At 42.9% G+C, this 21,676-nt stretch overlaps 1 protein-coding gene across 3 annotated transcripts in view; it reads right to left on the reverse strand.

Moving 5' to 3' along the window:
* Positions 1-17,501, reverse strand: part of CXXC4 (CXXC finger protein 4) — a 213,575-nt gene extending 196,074 nt beyond the window's left edge. The window contains exons 1-2 of one of the 3 annotated variants that reach the window (XM_069743674.1): positions 16,953-17,501; positions 14,128-15,190 (exon numbers count right to left, since the gene is read on the reverse strand). In XM_069743674.1, coding sequence (XP_069599775.1) covers positions 14,128-14,955 — 828 coding nt within the window. In that variant the 5' untranslated portion in view covers positions 14,956-15,190; positions 16,953-17,501. Of the gene's footprint in view, positions 1-13,647; positions 15,191-16,952 lie in introns of those variants that run through there. The other 2 variants (XM_069743675.1, XM_069743670.1) reach the window with 2 other exon arrangements.
* Positions 17,502-21,676: the final 4,175 nt, after the last annotated feature.

The following is a 21,676-nucleotide window of genomic DNA, read 5'->3' on the forward strand; positions in this document are numbered from 1 at the left end:
CTGGTGCATTGTCAATTGTGCTCCACATGACACAGAGATGACATCAAACCAGATCAGCGACTATGCGCCAAAGAACCTGGAAGATCATGACGTCCTGTTTCAGACTCGTAACTGCAGCTGTGGCAGTGATGGCATCGCCTTTCGAGGACATCCCACTGGAGAACCTCCAGCACATGCTGAGAGATTCAAATGAAACATATCCGCTACTTAAAAAAGAAGAAATAAGCACGAGTAGAGAGGGAACGGTAGAGAATTTTTAATTGAAGTGCATCAGAAAAGTTGTTAATTCTTAAGAATTAAATTGTTAAGCAATAATATTAAATTATCTGTTAAGTTTCAGACAACCCTTTTAAAATGGTAACCAGTCAATAAGCCTGAGAGTGATATGGTTTAACTTGCTAAAAATGTTCATGTCAAAATGGTCCTGTGTCTCTTGTGTCTAGTATTGAGGCTCATCAATATATCAGTAAGTATGACAGAGCTGCAGCTCTAGTCACAACCCATAAACAAAAGTGGCACTGAAATAAGAACCCTTTTTCTAATTCTGGATAGGTTCTTTAAAAGGTAAAAAGTCACAAGGTTTGGGTTCACCACACTAGCTAATGCCAAACATGTCATCTCAAGTCTAGCGTTAAGTAGTGAAAGAAATGATATACAGGGTGGGTCATGTATATGGATACACCTAAATAAAATGGGAATGAATGGTGATATCAACTTCCTGTGTGTGGCACATTAGTATATGGGAGGGGAAAAACTTTTCAAGATTGGCAGTGACCATGGCGACCATTTTAAAGTCGGCCATTTTGGATCCAACTTTTTTTTTCCAAATGGCTGTAAACAAAGAGAAACTTGTAACTAACTCATGAAATAAAGTTACGTTAAAACCAAGCACACCACTGTTTTTCATGTGAAATTCTCAATAAGTTTGATATGTCACATGACCCTCTTCCCATTGGAAAAATAAAGGAACTACTAAAGTTACTACTAAAGTAACTACTTTTATTAGATCCTTTTATCTAATACTGGACAACCTCCTCACATACTGAGATTTCTCCTAACATAAGACACAGTTGTAAATTAGAAAAAACTCATCAGAAGAGGAAATCCTTAAATGTACAGTGGTGGCCAAACGTTTTGACACAAATTTTGATTTCACAAAATTTGTTGCTTCATTTTTAATGCTGGCAATTTGAAATTAACGCTAGATTGATACATTAAGAATGATCAGAGGGATTTCCAAAAAATGCCTTCATTCCCTGCCATGGAAACTCTTAGCCCTTTAATGTAATGGAAATATCAATTAAAAAAAATGTTTCTAGTGAGTAAGGAAGAATGTCTATGCAGTTATATAAATGTTGCTATAGATTTACAATTTTATTTTTCCCAGATGGCAGGATATAAAAATCAGTGTTGCTTAGTTTACAGTGCATTAACGAACGAAGAAACTTATGTAACCTGGAGTCCACAGTGTGACAGGGCTGAAGTTTCCACTGAACTTCAGACGTGTCACAAAATGACCTGTTAATATCATTTCAGTGACATTCTCATTAGCTCAGGAGAAATTATTAATGCTTTAATGGGGGACTGGTGATTGACATCATAGACTTCTCCTTTTGCATGGTAACCTCTAAGGAAACACGTGCAGTTATCAATCCTTTCCATCAAAAGGGCTTTACAGGCAAGGACATTGATGCTTGCAGGATTGCCCCTAAATCAAACATTTTTCGAATCATCAAGAACTTTAAAACAGAGCTTCAAATGCTGTGAAAGCTTCATATTGCCTAAGAACATCCACAAAGTTCAACAACATTGACATTGCTCAATAATTGCTCAATAATGGCAGCAGGCATGTATGAGTGCATCTACACACTCAGAGAGTCGAAGGTCTTTGGAGGCTAGCCACTTCCCTCAAAGGAAAACATAAAAGGACAAACTGACATTACAGAGATTGGACTGCAGAGAATTGCGGTAAATATACGGTATGTTTATTGAGAAGGATCTCTTCAGACTGCTTGGGACATACGCAAGAATGATTGTCCGGAAAAGAATATGTGAGGGCTATCATGTGTCATACCAACAGTAAAGAATCCAGAGACCACTGAGAAACAATGCATGAATAAAGAATGATCTCTAAAAATTCTCCATGAGCAACTTCTCTCAACAATGCAGGAGGAATTTTCTGAAGAAAAATACTTTTATCCAGCACAAGGCAAAAGTGATAACTAAGGCTACTTTCACACTAGCGTCGGAATCTCCCCGTCGCAATGCGTCGTGCAGATTCCGACGCTAGCGTTTAACGCATTGCACAATGGAGGCAGCGGATGCATTTCTCTGGCGCATCCGCTGCCCCATTGTAAGGTGCGGGGAGGTGGGGGCGGAGTTCCGGCCGCGCATGCGCGGTCGGAAAAAGCGGTCCGTCAGGAGCAAAAAAACGTTACATGTAGCGTTTTTTTGCTCCCGACGGTCCGCAGAAGCACGACGCATCCGTCGCATGACGGATGCGACGTGTGGCAATCCGTCGTCAATACAAGTCTATGGGGAAAAAACGCATCCTGCAAGCACTTTTGCAGGATGCCTTTTTTCTGCAAAACGACGCATTGCGGCGGATTGCAGTTAACGCTAGTGTGAAAGTAGCCTTAGGTGAACAAAACATTGGAACTTGGGTCCATGGCCATACAGCTCCCCAAATCTCAATTCCATTGAGAACCTGTTGTCACTCTTCAAAAAGCAGTGGCCAAACAAAACTACAGAAACTGTGATAAACTCCAAGCAATGATTTGACAAGAATGTGTTGCCATCAGTCAGCATTTGGCCCAGAAGCTGATAACCAGTATGCTTAGGCAAATTGCAGAAGTCTTGAAAAATAACGGTCTGTAAATATTGAGGCTTTGCATAAACTTGATGTATTAATAAAAGTGTAAAAACTTATGAATTTGCTCTAATTAGACTTCAGTAAGCATAGAAATATCAGAATAAAAGATCTAAAAACACTAAAGAAGCAAACCAGGAAAACCAAAATTCATGTCAGTCTAAAAACTTTTGGCCAGGACTGCATCGGCACATGGCTGCATTTGGCCATGAGTTTCTGTGATGTTCCGTTCATCTAAATAGAGACTGCAGAATTCCAGGCTTATTCTGCAAAAAACAAGCCTATTGAAGGGGTATAGAATGAGTCCATCCACTCAAAATGTTCTGTAAATAATTTATCCCATTTCTCAATGTTTTTGTTTCACATAGATTGAGCTCAACTTATTTTCAAGGTTTGATCACTGGAAACTGCCTCGATCAGCAGAACAAAGATTTTTTTTTATATAAATTCCCAATGGGAAACTTTCATCCACGTTACATTGGAGTTCTTCTTTCATTCTCTATGGGATTGCCAGAATAAGCCAGGCGCAGTGCTTGGTAGTCCCACAGGTAATAAATGGAGCAATCGAGCATGCACACTTCCTTTCCATTCTAGCGGGGATAAAAGTCCCATGTTCTGCCAATCAGTGCAGTTCCCAGCGGTTTGTCTCCCACCAATCGATAACCTACAGATATGTGATAAAGGGGTTGTCCAGTGAAAACAAGACAATATCGGAAAGTAAACAATACAGTTTTCAAAGTGGCTAAGTAATGAAAAAAAAAAGAATAAAATCAGGTTGTTTCCCCTGCTCCAAAATGTTCCTAACGCATACATCAGATGTACCGATAGACGCCCACTGCATCATCAAAAGTCATTTTCTTATGTCACCTGTATATGTTGTGATACCATCTTGTTGTACTGTAGCATTTTTCTAAACACAGACATCCAGATAAAAAAAAAACACAGCAATGTATAATTTCTTTTTTAAATTTTTTATCCAATGAGCAAGAGTGGCATCCACTAAAACTGTATGTCTGAGGTTTTCCTCTCAACAGAAACCTTAGACCAGCACTGCAGAACTTCTAAACACAAACAACCAATATATGAAAAACACACTTTTTATAACAATTCTAAAATCTCAAGTGAGAAATTTCAAACAGGAATTTCATAATTCATTCCTTTCTGTTTCAGTTGGAATGAAAGCTCTTTGCCCTGAGAATACACGCTTCTTCCTGCAGGGAAGCCATGGTTCCCTATGACTTTCCTACGTTACTGGAAAAATCTTGTTGCATGCATACATCCCATTTCAGTATTCAACACACAATTTGTGTGTTCCTCAAAATAATCAAAACTTACAGGCAGAAAACTTACTGATTCGTTTCGTAGGATTATTGCAACAAGAAATTCAGATCTGCTAAGATTTATTAAGGTTGTACTCTGGTGGTGAAATGTACATTCCTCCTGAGCAACGGTAGTGGTATTAAACAGCAAAACATGAGGACCACCATGCTGGCATCACTAACATCTGGATGAGGAATTACTGCCTGGGAGGTTGGCATTTAGTGGCTGAAATACACTGCCTAATTCATTCATTTACTGCAGTGGCCGGGCTGGCTGCTCCAAATTTACTTAGAAGTTAATGGGCCATCAGTTTCTGTAAGGTATGTCATAGTTAAGGAAAAATAGCCTTTGGGATTGGGCTTTATTTACCAAGTGCCAACATAATCCACAGAAAGACACTTAATGATAAAGGCAAAAAAAAAAAAGAGAATAGTAATCAATCCTGGAATATCTTAAGGGTACCGTCACACTATACGATTTACCTACGATCACGACCAGCGATATGACCTGGCCGTGATCGTAGGTAAATCGTAGTGTGGTCGCTGGGGAGCTGTCACACAGACAGCTCTCCAGCGACCAACGATGCCGAGGTCCCCGGGTAACCAGGGTAAACATCGGGTTACTAAGCGCGGTCCTGCGCTTAGTAACCCGATGTTTACCCTGGTTACCAGCGTAAAAAAAAAAAACAGCACATACTTACATTCCGGTATCTGTCCCCTGCCGTCTGCTTCCCGCACTCAGTGACTGCCGGCCGTAAAGTGAAAGCACAGCACAGCGGTGACGTCACCGCTGTGCTCTGCTTTCACTTTATGGCCGGCAGTCACTGAGTGCGGGAAGCAGACGGCAAGGGACCTGACGGACACCGGAATGTAAGTATGTGCTGTTTGTTTTTTTCTACATTTACGCTGGTAACCAGGGTAAACATCGGGTTTCTAAGCGCGGCCCTGCGCTTAGTAACCCGATGTTTACCCTGGTTACAAGCGAATGCATCGCTAGATTGCATCGCTAGATCGGTGTCACACACACCGATCTAGCGATGACAGCGGGAGGTCCAGCGACGAAAGAACGTTCCATACGATCTGCTACGACGTACGATTCTCAGCAGGATCCCTGATCGCTGCTGCGTGTCAGACACAGCGATATCGTAACGATATCGCTGGAACGTCACGAATCGTACCGTCGTAGCGATGGAAATGGCACTGTGTGACGGTACCCTAACACATAACAATCCCACAATGGTAACCCGTAATCAATCGTATTAACATATAATGGCATATATAATGATAACAAGCTCTGACAAGGACAAGGCATGTCAAATATCAAGCAGGCCCACAAGAAATGTCATGGACTTGAAGGTTCTTCACGTTGCCCTTACCACCTTTACTTGCAAGAGAGACACTACTGGATATGTCCTTTACAGATGGTTCCACACCAGAATATAAAGGCATTGCCATACTGCCACTATATTTATATTAAGATATAAAGCTTCTATAGAAACACCTAAGTACACAGACACCATTTCCATCTTGAGGTTACAACAGCCATTTACATCCAAGTCCTCATGACAACACTGCTTTCCTAAATTCTGTTCACACAGACTTATCACAGGGTCTCTAATCATAGATTAAAAACATCATCCCCATAAATAATCACAGAAGAAATGGTGTCTTTTGGCATGAGTTCACAACGATGATGCAGAGTCATTTAGATCCATAAAACATCAGTTTAAAAACACTCAACAAAGCAGAGATAAAACTTGTAGTCATAGGGGCATGAACATAGATAACCTGCTTTAATAAAAGCAAGATTAATAGTTTCTCAATAGCCATGTAAAATAAAGAAACTTGTATATGACATGTGTTGTTATTCCCCTTTAGTACAACTTCCAAATTGAAAGCAGCACCCCAGCATTTGTTTTTTTTGCACATCTAACAGTTACTCGCCATCAGTATTTCATCCTATGCTAGCTGCTTCTAGTAATTTCCCTCTTTTCTACAGGAAGTTGAGTCATGTGATCCATAGTCTGGCAAACAGTCCAGTGCATGTGCTAAAGTGTAGCTTGGAAGTGAATCTCTGACTTCCTGTGATATTATCACCCTTCCAATCCCTTCTGGAAGCGCTCAAGACTCCTGTGCTCCCAGTTCCACCCTCCTTGTTCCTCTGTCCTCTCATGGAGGTTAAAATATGGGTGAAGAATATGAAACGGTTTAAAAGAAAAACCTGTCTGTGCAGTTTACAGCAGCCTATCATAAACAGGCTTTTATATTGTATTTTACACATGAAAAATGAAAGCTGTACTATGCTTGGTTACTTTGGGCAGCAGAGTGCCATAAATCTGCCTCATATGATACACTGAGACTCTGCTATATACTTCATATAGGATCCTTCGGAATATACATCACATAGGATACATGGAGACTGTTACATATATATCACATATAGTATACTGAAACTGCTGTATAGATCACATAGGATACACTGTGACTGCTGTATATACATCACATAGGATACAGACTCTGCTGTGTAGATCACATAGGATACACTGCAACTCTGCTATATTCAATACATATGACACACTGTAACTCTGCTGTATACATCATACAGGATACAGTGAGACCCTGCTGTTTCCTCAGGTGACAGGAGCTCTATGTCACTGATCTATCACAGGCTGCCATTAGATCAGAGCAAGAATAATATGATGAACTCTGGCATCATGGGAAATGTAGTCTATGTTAGGAGAACCATATAAGAGGGGAATAAGAAATCAAGAAGGCAGACATAGAAAATCAGCTAACACAGGTATACAGAAGGTATACACAAGAGCCTCTACATGATTCTTTAGTACCCTATGCTGCACTACATAGACAAAACGCATCTTCACTGAAGTGCTGATTCAAGGCTCCCATATACATGGAAGAAAACCCGCTGATTTCAGTGGATCCGGAAAACTATTGGGCTTGTTGATTCCTAACACCCAATCATCTTGTTCTCCCAATAAATACTCCGCTCTTCCTATTGAAAATACATACACTATGATGATCTGGTCATGTGTCTGGGGAGTCAAGAGAGAAACCAGTCAGCCAAAAGCTATCTAGAGTGTTTGGTATCTTCAGAGTGTAAAGTAGGTCATAGACATTACAATTTTAATTCACCACACTAAACAATTCAAAAATTTTGATCAGCACGAATTATTTAAAAGTAACCAATAAATGAATCAATTGAGGAAGTATTTATAATAATTCAGGTCGGATTCTTAAGAATTTATCACCAGTCATCCATTTAACATACTTCAGAATTGCCCATAATAACATTCTTTTAGGGGTTACGTTTTGTTTTCTCTTTTTTTATTGTAAAATTCTCACCATTTTTAAGATATCTGCTTGCTGTTAGTAAAAGCTAAGAAAGCTGAAAACTGATTTTGCCCAAGTATACCATGTGTAGCCTGCATTAAGACTTCAGTAGAGTAGATCTCTTTACATATGCCCATAGAAAATGTTTTTCATGCAGGATACTTTTTTATAAAGGGAGTATCTCTTTATAGTATAGTTGACTATAAAAGAAAAATGTATGCCAACATTTCGTAGCCCAATAGTGAATGGGTGCCTATGGATAAGCCTTCTGACAATAAAATACTCCAAGCATGCAATGCAAATGCTGGGTAATGCACTCACAGACTCTCTATTATAAGACGCCATTTGCTTGTGTCAGTCACACATTTCCAGCCTATGGATGTAAGCAGGAATGCTCCTGTATACCGACAGTAAGCAAAGATCTTGAAAATGGTGAAGATCTACAATGTTAAAGGGAACCTGTCAGCCCCAAAATTGAAGGTGAGCTAAGCCCACCGGCATCAGGGGCTTATCTACAGCATTCTGTAATGCTGTAGATAAGCCCCTGATGTATCCTGAAAGATGAGAAAAAGAGGTTAGATTATACTCACCCAGGGGCGGTCCCGCTGCGGTCCGATAGGCGTCGGGGTCCGGGCCCACCCATCTTCTTACGATGACGTCCTCTTCTTGTCTTCATGCTGCGGTTCTGGCGCAGGTGTACTTTGTTGAGGGCAGAGCAAAGTACTGCAGTGCGCATGAAAAGGTCAGAGAGGCCCAGCACCTGCACACTGCAAAACTTTGCTCTGCCCTCAACAGGGACAAAGTACGCCTGTGCAGGAGCCGCAGCGTGAAGACAAGAAGAGGACATCATCGTAAGAAGATGGGAGGCCCCGGACCGGACCGCGACACCCATCGGATCGGACCGCCCCTGGGTGAGTATAATCTAACCTCTTTTTCTCATCTTTCAGGATACATCGGGGGCTTACCTACAGCATTACAGAATGATGTAGATAAGCCCCTGATGCCGGTTGGCTTAGCTCACCTTTGATTTTGGGGGTGACAGGTTCCCTTTAATTATATCAGACAGTAACATACCTTTTTATTATATGGTAACTAAACTCATTTTATATAAATTCCCAAAGACATGCTAGTTATAATGAAGTCACAACTATGATACTGCATGATTACTAATCATAAAATCATTGCACAAAAAGAAAGCTGTTTCCAAGCTGCAAATGACGTCCTCTTCTGTAACGGAATACAATCCCGTACATATGTACTAAAAACTGAACTATTCCAGAAAGAACATAAACAATTCTCAGACTCAAAGACACTAACGTTGTATCAAAATACTGCATTTCAGGAACAGATATGGTTACCTATACCTTGGTTTTCACCAGCACTGAGAACACTGACAGTATATTTCTTTGAAAGGGAACAATGCACAAACTCTAATAAAAACCTACATAAACTAAGGGCCGCACACAATAAATCACTCTGTCAGCTGTATATTGATTTTGTGGGGTGGGGAAAAGATGAAACTTCCAGCAGTTCAATGGCTTTATTAATATCAATAAAACAATTACCACTTCACTTAGTTTACAAGACGAAACGAAGAGACTTATATAAAAATCTTTAGGTGCCCTGGGCTCTGCAAAAAGGCGACACAGGCAGAGATGGTGGAGGCTGAGGGCTTGTGCTGGCCACAACTTGGGCCATGCTGATAACGACCTGACTTATTCTAATTGCAGGAAGTGTGCGATACTAGACGTAAAACAAAGCTCATTACTGAATGAGTCGGGAGGCTGATTATTTATGAATGAAAGGCGTAACCTTCCGTGTCTCATTTACAGCAGAAATAGCACAATGCTTCTAGCAAGTTACATTAATCAAGCTGGTAGTCTGCATATGATAAAGTAGCACTGTCTGCATGGCCTATATTACAACAGAATAATACTTGAAGGTTCAAGGGACACTAAGCCTAAAGTCAAAAGCTTAAAACAGTGAGGCTTCTAAGTGCTGCTCATAGCATTCATTTATATAAATGGAAATATATATCTGGAAGTTCCCAGCACAGGAGGTTCTGGGGCTAAAGAAATAGTCATGGAGTCTGATATACAATTTCTGGACTTCCTGTCTGAAATAACTGAAGAACACTATGGTCAGGCTCTCTCAGCCTGAAATGATTGTTTGCAGACAGATTTTTTTTCTACCGCATTTACCTTTTTTGTTTTCTACAGCAAAAGCACATATACAGTAGATCACCTTGTTCATTAGTCTTAAATCAACACTTAAGAGGTTGTCCAGGCCTTTAATATTGATTGCTAGGCCATCAATGTCAGGATGGTGAAAGTTTCACAAGTGACACGTCAACCGATGTATATAATCTTTTAATATCAAAGGCCAAGAAAACACCTTGAATGGGCTATTCTGGTAGGAAGAATTTATCCCTAATAGAATAAAACAGCAGTCAGCGTACTCAACCGACACTGCTGGAATAATCCAAATAAAGCACTCAGGCAGTCTTAGAGAATAAACTTAGTTGTGGTTGGGTGTATATACTGTTGCTCCATTCTAATCTGGATAAGTGTTCCATTCTGGCTATTCGCAGAGGTCCCATGGTCAGTCTCTCTCCGATCTAAAATGTACCACTATCCTGTAGATAGGCGATAGCATCTTTCAACCAGAATAACCTTTTAACTGTTCATTTTAACCACTTATACTGGAATTAAAAATTATAGTAGATTTTTCACCAGATTTCACAATATAACATGCATTACTAAATTGATATTAGACCTGATGAAGATGGTGCACTTACTTAGACTCATGAGCTCTTTCACTTTTTAACTGGACTATATGTCAGGACTATACTGACAAATATATACAAAGACAAGTACAGTTTGAGGCTGATACTGATACAGATTTTAATTTTAATAAAGTTTGCCGTTTAAGGGTATGTTCCCACGGTCAGTAAACGCTGCAGGTTGGACGCTGCATAGACCCGCAGAGTCCAAATGTTACAGCATAGTGGATGGGATTTCAAGAAATTCCATGTCCACTATGTGTTCACGGACACCTCCGGCTTCCCTGCGGAGACGGACATGCGGTGCGTCTTTCCAGTCTGCAGCATGTCAATTTATCTTGCGGAGATGCTCAGTCTCCGCAAGATAAATTACCCCGTACAATGTATTGGGCGCGGTGATTTGGCACGGTTCTGTGAACACATGCGGAATCCCCTACGCTCAAAAGCCAGCAGCGCTTTGGAGCGGACATATGCTGCGTCCAAAACGCTGCCGATTACTGACAGTGGGGACATAGCCTTCCTGTTTTCTAGTCAGATGTTTCGATTGGTGGATGGACTAATTTTATACCACTAAAAGGCTTGTTTTTGCAGCATAAGCCTGGATGTCTCTAGTCACCATTCAGCTGAATGGAACATCAAAGGAACTCATGGTCAAATGCAGTTGTGCACAATGCAGTCGTGGTCAAAAGTTCTGAGACTGACACAAATTTTGCTTTTCATAGTTTGATTCTTCAGTATTTTTAGATTATTTTGATGTTTCTATGGTTACTAAGTACAATTATCAGCACTTCAAAAGTTTTTTACACTTTTATTGACAATTACATCAAGTTTATGCAAAGTCTCAATTTTTACAATGTTGTCCTTATTTTTCAAGACTTCAGAATTTTGCCCTGACAGTTGGATATCAGTTTCTGGGCCAAATCCTGACTGATGACGACACACTCTTTTCTAATAAGTGCTTGGAGTTTATCACAATTTCTGTGGGGGGTTTTTGCCCACAGATTCAAAATGTTTTTGAGATCTGGGGAGTTTCCTAGCCATGGACCCAAAATTTAAAAGTTTTATTAAACAAGATACTTTTGTTATCACTTCTGCTTGTGGTAGCGATCACCTTTTCTTCTCCGGACAATCATTATTACCCATGCCTCAAACTATCTGAAGGGGGCTTCTCGGGAGAAAATAACTTTACTTTAGTCCTCTACCATCCAATCCCTGTGCTTTCTGCAAAATAATTTTCTCTGATGAAGCTTCCTTCAGACTGTTTGGGATGTCTGGAAGAATTGTCCGGAGAAGAAAAAGTGAGCGTTGCCATACATCCTGTGTCATACCAGCAGTAAAGCATCCTGAGACAATTCATGTGTGGGGTTGCTTGTCAACCAAGGGAGTGGGCTTACTTACAATGATGCCTAAGAACAATATCAAAGAATGGCATCTAAATATCCTCCAAGACCAACTTCTAATGATCCAATTTGGTGATGAGCAATGCTTTTCTAGCATGATGGAGCACCTTGTCACAAGGCAAAAGTGATAACTATGTGGCTTGGGATGCAAAACATTTACATTTTGGGTCAATGGCCAGAAACCTCCCCAGATCTTAATCTCATTGAGAACCTATGGTCAATCCTCCAAAAGCAAAAGAGCGAAGAAAAACACAAAAATTCTGAGAAACTCCAAGCATTGTTTAGACAAGAATAGGTTGCCATCAGGATTTGGCCATGAAGTTGATAACCAGCATGCCCGAACGAAGGGCAAAAGTCTTGAAAAACAAGTGACAACACTGTCAAATTTAAGGCTTTGCATGAATTTGATTTACTTGTTAATAAAAGCTTAAAAAGTTATAAAATGCTTATAATTGTACTTCAGTAACCATAGAAATATCTGGCCAAAAGATTTAAAAAAAACTGAAAACCAAAATTTACATTAGTCTCAATTTTAACCATAACTGTACACCAGACTCATCAGGCCTGTGAGATTTATGTAATAACTAATTCACTTTGTATGGATAAATCTGGTAACAAATCAGCTTTAAAAGCAGGGAACGTTATACAATAGAAAAAATAAAATGTATTTACTGGTTCTAACACCCAATACTTCAGCGGAGACAATTCTGGTGGGGTCTCTGCCAAGTCAGAAAGTGATGACGTCCAGTTCTGTGATCACCTGACCTCTGAGGCCTGTGACTGGCTACAAGTCTGGTGACTCGAATTAATCAGTTTCACTCAACTGATGTGGTAAGCCATCACGAGCCTCAGTGGTTAGGTGAACAAAGAACTCAACATCACCCCTTCCTGGCCCCAGAGAGGCCACCAAATCCTCTGCTTTAGAGGAATGGGAGCGATCTAATGAATATACCTTCTTTTACTAGTCATTGCCTTTTAAAATAAGTTTAACACCTTTTGCTATAGGAACATATTAACCACTGGCAAATAGACAGTTCACTTTCACAAAACTTGGTTTCTCAGTTCCATAGAATTAGACACCTTGTGAGGCGTATTCTAAACTTCATGTGCATACATAGTGGTCATGCAGCTTGGGCCAAGAAATGGAAGGTAAGGTACCTTCACACATAACGATATCGTTAACGATATCGTTGCAGCGTCACGCTTTTTGTGACGTAGCAACGATCTCGCTAACGATCTCCTTATGTGTGACAGCGACCAACGATCAGGCCCCTGCTGGGAGATCGTTGGTCGTTGGGGAATGATCAGGACCTTTTTTTGGTCGCTGATCACCCGCTGTCATCGCTGGGTCGGCGTGTGACGCCGATCCAGCGATGTGTTCACTTGTAACCAGGGTAAATATCAGGTTACTAAGCGCGGCCCTGCACTTAGTAACCCAATGTTTACCCTGGTTACCCGGGTGCTGCAGGGGGACTTTGGCATCGTTGAAGACAGTTTCAACGATGCCGAAGTCTTTCCCCTGATCGTTGGTCACTGGAGAGCGCTGTCTGTGTGACAGCTCCCCAGCGACCACACAACGACTTACCAACGATCACGGCCAGGTCGTATCACTGGTCGTGATCGTTGGTAAGTCGTTTAGTGTAACGGTACCTTTACTCTTGGTCTTATGTCCCATTAAGCTTCTGCACAATCTCCATGTATACCTGTGTATCAGCCATCTACATCTCATTATGTACTCCCTTACAAATATAAGAAATGCGAGGGAAAAAAACAGGAACTTTTGACCAGACAAAAAAGGAAAAAAACCTTTATCTGTAGCAATACAGTAGGCATTATAGCACTTCATTATGAAGAATCACAACAGTAAGTGTCCACAAAACCAGTTTGGCAGCAACACATTCACATACACACACACACACATACACATGAGTGGAGTGTAAGATAAAGTTTATTGCAGATTTCACTCATCATTAGTTTAGTGGTTAGGACTTTACAAGACCAAAAAAAAAAAAAAAAACAGTTTACAAACATTTTCTGTATAATTTAATAGGACTGGGTACAGCAGCTCTTCAAACACAATCTTTTGACACCGAAAATAAATTCAGATCTTGAGATGATCTACCGCGCACAATATATACTGTACCTCCCCGGCAGTGCAGGGTTAATACTTTCTATGTGTGAGAAAAAGTTGTAAAAGTGTCAAGCGGTATGGTCACACACACATACACACCAATAACCTCTCTGTGCACATCTGGCTGTGCATAAAGGACAACCTCACAACCCGCAGGAGGTATCAGAAAAGGGATAGTGCGTCTTGAAGCCAGACAAGAAGCACTGGAGGGGTGGAGGGATAGGGGGAAGCAGGGAGCTGGGAAGGCAGGGAAAGAAAGAATCATCTCCTCTGACCTCTAGTGAAGTGCCAGGTTTTTTCTTAAGCTCTTCACATTTCCTAAATTTGCAGATCTGGTGTCCTGTTTTGCGGTTCCTGCAACTGCTGCAGACTCCACAGTTGATGAGCCTCTTGCAGGGCACACAGACCCCACACCTTTTCCTCTTCTTCTTGGCAGGGTTCCCGCCGGCTCCCGAAGAATTATTCTGCGGGCAGTCTGCCAGATTGGCAATTTGAAACGCACTGTCTGTGACGGCTGCCGAGGCTGCTGCGGGGGAGTGAAGGGCTGTCATGACGATGACCCCTGGAGGTAATGAGATGCCCCCTAGAGCCGGAATAGCGGAAAAAGTTCCAACGCGTTCAGGGAGATTCATTATCTCTGCTTCAGCGGCGCCGCATTTGAGCTTGTTCATGCATTCCCCTGCCAAAGGTCTGCAGTGTTCAGGGGATAAGGTGGAAAGGAAATTATTATTTGCCATTTGCAACGACTCTGGCACTCCGCCAGGCTTCCCCAGCCTTTGGGAGTCGTTTCTGTGCATGCTGGTCCTATTAGGGTTGATAGCTGCTGATTTCCTTCCCCAAAGCATTGCATTATCACAGTTCCAAGGAGACATGCCAATCCGGGCACTGGGGAAGATAGGGGTGGTGATCCTGGCAATCTTAGCAGCCTGCGGGAACGCACCATTGGTTTTATAAAAGGTAGCAAAGGACCGATACCTCTCCATTTCCGAATTGTAATCCATGAGGCTGTTCAGGGCCCCCTCCACCAGGTTATCCTTGGGGAGCACGGCGGCCTCAGGGTTCTGTCCATTCTCCACGCAAACATTGGTGTTCATATTGGACATCTCTGAGGAGGGTAGGTGGAAGGGGGTAGGAGGGGAGAGAGGGGGGAAACCACCGAAGCTGCTTAATTCAGTCACCTTTATTCTTGGGTGAGACCCTCAATACGCAACTGGTTTTATCTCGATTTTGGAGGGGTTGTGAAATCGGGAAAAGTGCCTTTTATTTCTTTGTAGGTGATTTCTCAGCAGACAGCACTTTGTCACGGAGCATCTTCTTGTGCATTATCACAAACGCCAACTGTTCCAAGTAAAACAAAGAGAATCATTCCAAAAAGGTGCACGGGGAAGAGAGAAAAAAATAAATAAATACATTGTCAAAATCATTTCCATCACATTAATAAATATCACTCCCCCACCCCCTCCTATTCCCCCGAACATAATTGAATTGCATAACAACATTAATAGCCGGATAGAATACCTGAGACTGGTGAGAGGGGAGAGAGGAGGAGGAGGAGGAGGAGCGGGAGAGCAAAATTGGGGGTGTTGACAAATGCCAAGGGAGACAGAAAGTAGAGATCAAAAGACATGTAAATCAGAGATGGAAAGGGTTATGGTACCTCTAACCAGAGGGCATTTAACGTTATGAAATGCATGAACAAAGTCTTGTCAAGGCGCGGAAATGCTGGAAGGCTGCAAGCAAAATGGGCTGAAGAGAAAAATGAACAGGAAATTAGCAAATTAAGTGCTGAGAAAGTCGACAATGCATCAGAGTATAAGCACAATGCCAGCGAGAGGCCGCCTGTACACAATCGCCACTAAAAAGGCAGGCAAAATAGGAACTACCAGCTGCCACAGTGTCCTTCTGTGTCTGACGGTCATTAGTTTGAATCCCAGCACAGCTGGCACTGCTAGGGTCTTAATTCAATGTACCAAGGACAGGTCTCAATTGGAGCAGCCATTTAAATGATGGGGAGTGGGGAGGTGGGCCCCTGCAATGTGAAGGAGGGAGAGCGGACGCACGGCAAGGAGAGGAAGAGATGAGAAAGGGGCCAGATAAAAATAAGTCAGGCAATTTCATATTCTTGTGGCGTTATCTAAGAGCCAGCAGCTGTAGGGAAGCTGAGCTCTTTACAATCACAGAGCCAGAAGCCCTCTGCATCCTGAGCCCTGGTGACAGCACACAGTGACAATAACAGGCACCTGCACACCACAGGACCGGAGGGGCGGCATTGTCTCCCCATAGGGGCCGCCAGCACTACAGCGCCTCCAACTTTTCCAGCATATCAGATAGACATCTGCATGGTAGACCCCAGCGCTCACAATCTAATCATCATCACCATCATTTCCACAGGGAAGTCAGACATCTCACTGGACCATGGCAGCCCAAATAATCTAGGAATCTATCCAGCCATGCAAATACCCAAAGTTCAGAACGGTTATCAGTTCCACTAATTACACCTATAATTAGACTAATGAAGCATTCACTTCCCAGAATTATCCCGCCAACATGGGATGAAATAGGAAATCCATGAGCCACGACTCTTCCTTTATTTACACGCCATATCCTCCGGGAATACGGATAGGGATCGGAAATCCCAGGAAGACCTTGCTCTTTCTGCCAAGAGGAAGCACCGCTGTCTGTGCCCTCCATCAAGGAAAGCCGAGCCTCCGACCCTCAGGGGTCTGCACAAAGGCTGCCCCAAAAGGCTCCAGGCATGCACGGGACAGGCGGCTCCTGCCATCATGCAACGTGGAAACTTGCAAACTAGTTATGCCAGGAGAAAGAACAACAACCGTGCCCCCATCACACACATACATGGAGTGCAGGAAAGAAGTGATGAGCTGGAGGTGGCATGGGGCAGGAGGGCAAACACAAATAGTTGGTAATGAGGATTCGTGTGCCAGGGGATTGGTAATGTGCCATGTCTGCTGTGACTCCATACAGAGCAAAGGTCACCTGGGGGAGGGGCAGATTAATTACTAAATGAGCCCATTAGTCCCATCACAGGCACTGAGTGATGGCAGCAGGGGAGGAGGGGGCACACGATCCGGGTACTTACCCCTGGATGGAGGAGAGGAGGCTGCACACTCTGCTGTCTGGCTAATTCCCCCCACACATGGCACCGTGGGCAGGAGGGTCACACTCCAGGTGCCCTGGCAGCTCCAGGACATGGACTCTAGTTCCCCCCTGCTGGTGTCACAGAGCAGAGGACATGTGTGAGGAGGAGGAGGAGGATGGTACCGCCGCCGGTGCCGGTCTCGGTGGTCCTGCGCTCCCCTCACGGTGTGTGTCTCTGGCTGGCTCTCCCTGTGCGCTGCTCTCCACTCAGTTTCCAGTCGATGTGTGTGAGGCGGGAGGGCGGGAGGAGGCAGCCTGGGAGTCAGTCAGTCTCTCTGCGTGTGGCTGAGAGGCATGGGGGGGCTGCGAGGGGAGGAGGAGGTGAGGGGGAGAGGAAGCAGGAGGGGGATGGGGAGAGGAGGAGGAGGAGGAGAGTTATTGGCGCCGAGGTGAGGAGGATGCAGGGATGTGGACACCTACTGATGATTGGCTGCAAATTACACCGGGAATCAGAGGCGCACACACGGCGGCCGCTGCTCTCTCTGTATCCCCCTCCTCCCATTACACCCCCTCCACAGAGCGGCAGCCACGTCTCCCGCTCCCCCCGCAGCCTCCGCAGGGACACGGCTGCCATTATTATTATTATTGTCTGGGGGTCGGAGTGAGGGGAGGGACACTGCCTCGTCCTGCGGGGGCTCATGGCGCGGGGAAGGCAGGGAGGACGGACGGACGGCAGGCAGGGATAATACACTTCACGCTTCTCGGCAGCATCCTTATCCTCTGGTGACAACACATTGCATGTGACCTCCCTCTCCTTTATCCCCGAGGTGTGAGGCGGCGGCGGCGGGTGTTTCCTTCTGGAAGCTCTATAGCCTGTGTGTATATGTGGCCACGAATATAATATCTGTACGGTCACATATAATATACTGTTTATATATGTGTGTGTGGCCACATATAATATCTGTACTGTCACATATAATATACTGTTTATATATGTGTGTGTGGCCACATATAATATCTGTACTGTCACATATACTGTATATATATATATATATATATATATATATATATATGTCTGTGGCCACGAATATAATATCTGTACGGTCACATATAATATACTGTTTATATATGTGTGTGTGGCCACGAATATAATATCTGTATGGTCACATATATATATATATACTGTATAGATCTATAGATAAATATATAGTGTGTGTGTGGCCACATATATAATATCTGCATATGGTCATATGTAATATACCGTATATTATATATATGGCAACGTGTATAATATCTGTGTACATGGTCATATATCGTATTAGCTATTGAACCCGTTCTACGCCCGGGTGGCGAGCATTTATATTGGTATATGGTCCCCATCCTGTCATGTGCTGCTGCCATCCTGCGACCCCGTTCTTTAATTTGCTGCTCCCATCCATATGCCCCATACGCTGCTCCATAAGATGCTCCATAGTATATGCCCCGTATCAGGTGGCGTAAGTAACAAATAGCTGTGGCATGAAGTGCAGTGTGTCTTCAAGAAAATGGCGCCGGAAAGCGCGGACTGCGCAGGCGCCGATTCCGGCAGCAGGAGGACGAAGAAATGGGCGGAAAGGAATGGTGTAAGTAACAAATTGCTGTGTCATGAAGTGCCACAGCATAATCAGGGCGCAAATATGTGCACGGTGTCCCCCTGCTCCCGGCAGTCCGTGCCTTCCGGCGCCATTTTTTTTTTCCTGACACTCTATAATGTAACGCTAGGAGCGTCGCACCTGCACAGTCTATAAAGGCTTCGGACAGAGTGACGCTCCCAGCGTTCTATTATAGATATAGTGTTGAGCATTCCGATACTTAAAGTATCGGGTATCGGCCGATATTTGCTGTATCGGAATTCCGATACCGAGAGCCAATATTTTTGTGATATCAGAAATCGGTATCGGAGTGTGCGGTGCGTATGGTTATAACGGTCTGGAGGAGAGGAAACTCTCCTTCAGGCCCTGGGATCCATATTCATGTAAAAAATAAAGAATAAAAATAAAAAATATGGCTATACTCACCCCTCCAGCGAACCCTGGCTGTCACCGCTGCGAGCGCCCGCCTCCGTTCCTGAGAATGTAGTGAGTGAAGGACCTTCGATGACGTCGTGGTCAGGTGAGCGGTCAGGTGACCGGTCACCTGATCGCGACGTCATCGAAGGTCCTTCACTCACAGCATTCTTAAGGATGGAGGCGGACGCTCGCAGCGGTGACAGCCAGGGTTCTTCGGAGGGGTGAGTATAGCCATATTTTTTATTTTTATTCTTTATTTTTTACATTAATATGGATCCCAGGGCCTGAAGGAGAGTTTCCTCTCCTTCAGACCCTGGGAACAATGCAGGATACATTCCGATATTTGTGTCCCATTGACTTGTATTGGTATCGGAACTCGGTATCGGCGAGATCCGATATTTTGCCGGTAACGGCCGATACCAATACTTGCAAATATCGGAAGGTATCGCTCAACACTAATCGTATATTATGTGTGTGGCAACGTATATAATATCTGTGTATGGTCACATGTAATATACTGTATATCCTGTATTATATGTGGCCGCGTATAGAATATTTGTGTATTGTCACACCATATACGCCATATATTCTATATATATATATATATACACACAGCTCTGGCAAAAATTAAAAGACCACTGCACGGTTTTATAAAAATCAGCTTCTCTACATGTCTGGCAGCCATTCCATTCCAATGTCAGTTGAATTCCAACCAGAGTACACCTCATTCTACTTAAAGGGACACTGTCACCTGAATTTGGAGGGAACAATCTTCAGCCATGGAGGCGGGGATTTTGGGTGTTTGATTCACCCTTTCCTTACCCGCTGGCTGCAATATTGGATTGAAGTTCATTCTCTGTCCTCCATAGTACACGCCTGCGCAAGGCAAGATTGCCTTGTGCAGGCATGTACTATGGAGGACAGAAAATGAACTTCAATCCAATATTGCAGCCAGCATGCAGCCAGCGGGTAAGGAAAGGGTGAATCAAACACCCAAAATCCCCGCCTCCATGGCTGAAGATTGTTCCCTCCAAATTCAGGTGACAGTGTCCCTTTAATGTGCTTCTGATTAGGTGATCACCTGAACCAAATCTTATTTAACGAAGGAAAGTAAAAAACCCTGCTGTGTTCACAATCCTCTTGCAATAGGACAAGCTGGATGGCAAAACAAGTGCTAGTAATATCCCAAAAGTAATAGGAATGAAAACATGACTTTTAACCATGCCAAAGGAGTTGAAAAGAATAAAAGTCTTGAATGAGGAAAAGAAGGGCTCAATTCTGTCTTTACTAGCAGAAGGATACAGTGAGCATCATGTTGCCTCCATCCTTAAAATTTCTGAGACGGCAGTCCAAGTCCATTACAACAAGGTCAAGCAGCAGACATTGGGGACAACAAAGCTACAGACAGAGGGTGGAAAGACTCTCCACTGACCGGGATGACAGTCATTCGAATGTTAATCAGCAACCGCAGGACAACATCAAGTGACCTACAAAAGGAATGGAAAATGGCAGCTGGGGTGAAGTGCATGGCAAGAACAGTTCGCAACAGGCTCCTAGAGGCAGGGCTCAAGTCATGTAAAGCTGAAAAAAAAGCCTTTCATCAATGAGAAGACCATAAGGATTGGACCATAGAGGACTGGAGTAAGGTAATGTTCTCTGATGAGTCTAATTTTCAGCTTTGCCCAACGCCTAGTCATCTAATGGTTAGGCAGAGACCTGGAGAGGCGTACAAGTCACAGTGTCTTGCACCACTGAGAAATTTGGTGGAGGATCGGTGATGATCTGGGGATGCTTCAGCAAGGCTAGAATTGGGCAGGTTAATCTTTGCGAAGGACGTATGAATCAAGCCGCATACAAGGTTATCATGGAAAAACAGTTGATTCCTTCTGCTCAGGCAATGTTCCCCAACTCTGAGGACTGTTTTTTCCAGCAGGACAATGCACCATGCCATACAGCTAGGTCAATCAATGTTTGGATGAAGGACTACCACATCAAATCCCTGTCATGGCCAGCCCAATTTCCAAACCTGAGCCCCGTTGAAAACCACTGGAATGTAATCAAGAGGAAGATGGATAGTCACAAGCCATCAAACAAAGAAGAACTGCTTACATTTTTGTACCAGAAGTGGCATAAGGTGACCCAAAAGCAGTGTGAAAGACTGGTGGAAAGCATGCCAAGACTCATGAGAGCTGTGATTAAAAATCATGGTTATTCCATAAAATATTAATTTCTGAACTCTTCCTGAGTTTAAACATTAGTATTTTTGTTTCTAAGTGATTCTGAACTTGTTTTCTTAGCATTATTTGAGGTCTGCTAACCCTTCATTTTTTTGTTCTTTTGACCATTTCTCATTTTTTTCTGAAAATAAATACAAAATCTAGTGCTCAGAAATTCGAAGACATGTCAGTAGTTTATAGAATAAAAGAGCAATTTACATTTTACTCAAAAATATAACTATATAAAGAGAAAATCAGACAAACTGAAAATTTTGCAGTGGTCTCTTAATTTTTTGATATATACAGTGGGGCAAAAAAGTATTTAGTCAGTCAGCAATAGTGCAAGTTCCACCACTTAAAAAGATGAGAGGCGTCTGTAATTTACATTATAGGTAGACCTCAACTATGGGAGACAAACTGAGAAAAAAAAATCCAGGAAATCACATTGTCTGTTTTTTTAA

The sequence above is a fragment of the Ranitomeya imitator genome, chromosome 1, assembly GCF_032444005.1.
Source record: "Ranitomeya imitator isolate aRanImi1 chromosome 1, aRanImi1.pri, whole genome shotgun sequence".
Classification (NCBI taxonomy): domain Eukaryota; kingdom Metazoa; phylum Chordata; class Amphibia; order Anura; family Dendrobatidae; genus Ranitomeya; species Ranitomeya imitator.